Source organism: Pyxicephalus adspersus, chromosome 8 (genome assembly GCF_032062135.1).
Source record: "Pyxicephalus adspersus chromosome 8, UCB_Pads_2.0, whole genome shotgun sequence".
In the NCBI taxonomy this organism is placed as follows: domain Eukaryota; kingdom Metazoa; phylum Chordata; class Amphibia; order Anura; family Pyxicephalidae; genus Pyxicephalus; species Pyxicephalus adspersus.
Window position 1 is genome coordinate 1574176 of NC_092865.1, and position 5211 is coordinate 1579386.

The 5211-nt window shown below is 44.8% G+C and overlaps 1 protein-coding gene across 1 annotated transcript in view; it reads right to left on the reverse strand.

Annotated features, from left to right (window-relative positions):
* Nucleotides 1-971: 971 nt before the first annotated feature.
* The window catches only part of PRDX1 (peroxiredoxin 1), a 10906-nt gene continuing 6666 nt past the window's right edge, over nt 972-5211 (reverse strand). The window contains exons 2-5 of the mRNA XM_072419304.1: nt 4208-4324; nt 3462-3615; nt 2159-2281; nt 972-1136 (exon numbers count right to left, since the gene is read on the reverse strand). Coding sequence (XP_072275405.1) covers nt 992-1136; nt 2159-2281; nt 3462-3615; nt 4208-4313 — 528 coding nt within the window. The 5' untranslated portion in view covers nt 4314-4324 and the 3' untranslated portion in view covers nt 972-991. The remainder of the gene's footprint in view (nt 1137-2158; nt 2282-3461; nt 3616-4207; nt 4325-5211) is intronic.

The following is a 5211-nucleotide window of genomic DNA, read 5'->3' on the forward strand; positions in this document are numbered from 1 at the left end:
GTGGGCAGTGGCTGGAGGAAGGAGATTTTTAGATTGGGTGGAAGAGACACTCCATATTGGTAGATTGGTTCACTGATATAGTCATCCTACAGGTGGACGTCACCTTTACCACATTAGGTGCGCGCTCTTGTGTTTCTGCGGCCGCTGTGCCACACACAGGGCGATCTGGAAAATCAGAGAGAGATTCTGGAGATTCGGCAATGCAGCGTCGCAGCAATCGGTGGCCAGTCAGTGCTGCGTCTGGTGAGTAACATGCAACACGCCCAGCAAGGTGTTGGCACGACATCTACTTCATCTTTATGGCTGCCAACAGAAACTGGCCCAACCCACCCCTGTAACAACTGAAAGTCACCCAGCAAGTAGCTTGAGGCAAACTTTCTGCTAAATTAAAGTCAAACTTTCAGTTTCAAGCTTCTAAATACATACATGCAGGATTATTTTCTAAAACTAGATAAAACTCAAAGCCTGTCCCCCGCCAGCATGCTGCAGAAAAACTTTTGTATAGAAGAAGCGGTCTTTGTAAAAGTCTATTGCGCTTCCCCCATCCTCCAATCAGAAGGGAGCATGAGCTTTACAGTCTGTGGACCTCTGGCACTGGCTCAGCAGGGCGAGGGGCTTGACTCGGCTGAAAGACCACTGCTTCCACACAAGGGGGTCCCTTTAGCAGATTCTAGCAGCTACTTTTCTTACAAGATACTCAGATTTGCCGCACAGGATTTTCCTGGATTGCAACATTACAATACACTGGGACTGAGCATGCAATTGGAGTAACCACTCCTGTTCCAGAATGGCACTGGAATTTCTCATTCGCAGGACTAAAATCTAAAATCATTCTGCAAGGGAAAAAGGAAAAAAATAAATAAATAAAAACAAAAGACAATTCTACTTTCTATACACAAGGGGACCTTGAACGTCTATCCATTACACACAATGCAGTCTGTGACCGTTGTCTGACTTGTAATCTGCCAACGTGAATACCTTCACCTTCATCTTATGAGAACTCACCTTCTCCATACTTATCTGTGTGTTGGAAGGCTTGCACCAGTCGTAGTGTTTCGTCTACAGAGCGGCCTACAGGTAGGTCGTTAATGGTGATCTGTCGCAGGATCCCCTTCTCATCTATGATGAAGAGCCCCCTGCAGAGCACACAGGTACTTTGTTATCAATTCACCACAAAACTTGAATAGTACAGGAAAGCCAGTTACAGGACTACAAATCCCAGCATGCCATACTAGAGACACGTTAACACTGGTATTCCAGCCTCCCCCAGGCACGTTGTCTTGGCGTCACCTTCGATTCAGTCTTCTCCTTTAACCCCCATGTTCAGAACATTTCCAGGTCCAGTCACTTTCACCTACGCAACATCTCCAAAATCTGCCCCTACCTGTCCCCTGAGACCCCAAAACTCCTTGTACACGCTCTTATCTCCCGTCTGGACTACTGTAACCTCCTCCTCTCTGGTATTCCACTAACCCGACTCTCTCCTCTACAATCTATTATGAATGCTGCAGCCAGACTCATCCATCCTTCCCACCTACCTACCCCATACACAGCCTGCCCACCTATCTACCCCATACACAGCCTGCCCAGCACTCTGTTGCCACTCTTTGTAATCCTCCACATTGGCTTCAATTTCCCCTCAAAATCAATGAATCCCCTGTGCTTTGCCTTCAAATTCCTTCTCAGTAATTGGTCCACCTACCTTTCTGACCTGATACACAAATTCCCCCCGCACCCGCTCTCCAACGACTTCCTCTCTCATAACCTCATCACACACGGCTCCAAGACCTTTCTAGAGCTGCCCTGACTCTCTTGAATGGTCTTTACCTTCTGCTCATTTAAAACAGGCCTCAAAACCCAAGGCTTCCAACCTCACCTACCCATCTTCTTCTGTCTCCTAAACCCTCACTACTTCCCACCATTCCATATCCCCCTCCTATTGTGTGATACTTCCCCCACCTCCAATCACTGTCTGTCATTTGTAACCCCTATATAATGTTCAGCGCTGCATAATATGTTGGTGCCATTTGAATCCCGTTTGATAACAATGTAGTAGACTGAAGTATTGCACCAATAACTACGTCCCATTTACAGATAATATATTGCACTCAGGTATTATCTAATCCAATGAAACATTTGCTGTTACTCCAATAATTACCGGAAGGAGATGCCCTCATCCTCCTTGAGGACGCCATAGTCCTTTGAGATGGTGTGACGTGTGTCGGAGACCAGAGGGATCTTCATGGGGCCCAAACCGCCATCCTTCCTGGGGGAGTTGGTCCTGTGGGAGAAGAAAAAACTAATCTAAGCATATTCCTGATAATAAATTCTCTTCCCCTCATATGTACAGCACCAGATGCAGGAAATCCCACTTTATCCTTCCGCACACCGAACGCTCCCAGAGAATTTGTTGTGTGGAATTCTCCAGATGCTTCTGTATTTCATCAAATTCTTTTCTATTAGTTGGATAGAACTTCCATGTTAAGATTAATAAAATATATTCATGCTGTCTTCATGAAGCAGCCATGTCTGTCCTCTACCAGCATGCTGCAGGAAGGGCTTCCCCTAAGAGCCAGCAGTGGCATCTCTGCAGAAATCTGACAAACCTAAAAGATTATCTGCTGATTGCAGAACTCCGACTCAGGAAGAGGAGTCGCATCTCTGCAGAGAGGCCAAGGTCTGGCTTTGCAACATTCTGTCTTTTTTATGGAGACCGTTTAAAGAAAACTTTAGGGGGTCTCTTTAATATCACAGAATATCCAGCAAACAAATGTAATAGATGGATTGCTAGGTGAAATCATTTAGTGATGGTGGTCCCCATAGAGCAGGGGTGTGACTTGATATTCTATATATTTGGAGCCAATGGGCTGTAGCCCGCACCGTCCAAGGCTTTGCACTCCTCTATAAATTAAAATGATTGGAAATCAAAGTCTCCATGGGTGGATATTCGAACAGCTACAGATCCCCATTCTCACATCTGATCTTGGAAATGCCTTCTCCCTCTACTATTCATCAGACAATCTGATGCTGCTCCATTGTGCCAGCAGGAAGCACAACAAAACCCAGCCGAAAATGTGGCCCAATGAAGCCATATATTGCAAGGCTTACACTACTGACAAAAGTGAAGAGAACAGAACCATTATTGGTGGTTTTTGACACGTGGGGGAACCAAACTATTAAGCCCCACTAAGCAGCAATACGCATTAGCAATGACTAAGACCCGTTCCTCTCCACATCAAACCTGAGTGTGGTTGTGGTTAGATTTGGTTTCCCTCTAGTCTGGAAATGTTGGAATGAACAGGTAATAACTTGGGTGACAATGATTGTACGATTCATACAAATCTACCAGACCAATGTTATGAATGTGCTGCCCTCCATCACCAGGTATTGTTTGGTCCGGAATACTTCCATCACAGCGATCACCTCCTAGCCAGGTAGAGATCTTACAATGCAGAACATACCAGGCCAAGTGGGAGAAGTGAGAGTCCACTGAGGCTGCAATGACTTCTGTGTTCAACTTCTTGAATTCCTCTACGCGGTCACTGAACGCGATGATCTCCGTGGGGCAGACGAAGGTGAAGTCCAGGGGATAGAAGAAGAATACGACATACTTCCCTGCAGAAGAAAGACATTAATAAATAATTTGGATACATTTAGGGTAAATGAGGATTTGCATACATGTGGCAGCTCTATGCCAATATTTTTAACAGCATCCCAAATCACCGAGATAAGAACATCGAGCTGCCTGCAATGCATATACATTGCAGTACAGGTTACGAGATTGTGCAATACGAGTGCTTGTCTTTGGGCCCATTTGGTGCCTTGGCAGCCCATATCTAACACATTGATGCACCACAACTGATAGATAAGGGATAAATGGGCTCACAGAGCATTTGTAGCCAAAAGATTGCTTTCATTGCATATGTTTATAGAACCGGAAGACCAATATGGATCAATGTCTATGTAGCCCTTTATCTTCCCAGTGTGCCAGGACAGGGATAGACATTGTCATCTTTGGGGCTGAATGGAACCACCGGTGCTGTACAGAACACAATGCAAAGAGGACCTGTCCAGTGACAATAATACCTCCCATTACTGACCCAAATGTGAATCATCCTAAAACAGAAATATTTTAGATTAACCTGATCTGCGTTGAGGTAAAGGTGATTGGACATTTTTGTTTTGCATGCAGCACCTCTATACCCACCTCTGTAGTCTGAGAGTTTAAGATCTTTGAATTGTCCATCCGGCATCACAGCTGTGGCAGTGAAGTCAGGAGCGGGCTTTCCGATCTGAGCATTTCCTGCAGACATGGTGCTTTGTTCTAGAAGAATGAGAAAAGAAAGATAGAAATTAGATTTTTCTTCATCTGGTGTGCCAATATACAGCATATTAGGAGATATATATATTTGTATTATATAAGGCTGACACATTTGCATAGTTCATAGTCATCGCAGAGGAGCTCACAATCTAATATCCCTACCGTACTTGTAACGCAGCGTCCCTAACAAATCCTGGAAAAATCCAAATAACCTACAAAGTTATTTTATGAATATGCAAAAAGAAAGAACACCTGGACGCAGCCCATGCAAAGAGAGAACACACAAACTACATGCAGACAGATTTCACCTTTATGTCACAAAGCCCGTGCTAACCACCAAGCCACTGTGCTGGTCGTGGCATTTTTAGCATGTATGTAAAGGTCAAAGAGCAAAAACGGTGCAGGAAAAAAATGCAACTGAAAACACTCCGGAGAGGAGATCAGTGCCCCTTCTCTGCCGTGCCAGTAACAATACACTGCACAAAGATTGCATTGTTCCCGAGAATCCCTTCTCTTCTGTGTGGTTTCTCAAAGCTGCGTATGTAAATTAAAGCCAAACACATCAAAAATAAAACTCTCAGCAGCCTACAACAAGCCTCAATATTTTACACCCACTTGTAGCTGTAGAATTGTTGTGTAATGAGCAGCGATGGGTCAGGGTGTCACTGCCATGTTGTAGAAGGAGCTCGGGGTATGGGAGCCAATATCATGCGGTTTATGATGGCGGCTCGGTCACATTGCCATGTTGAGTGATCCAGAATTCAGTTATCGGGATTATTGCAACTATTCTATATAATATTTACACAACGCTCCTTATCACATTCACCTGTGCCCTTCTGTGTTACCCAATACACATCATCACTGGGATGCCACGTCCCTGCCATGTTTCC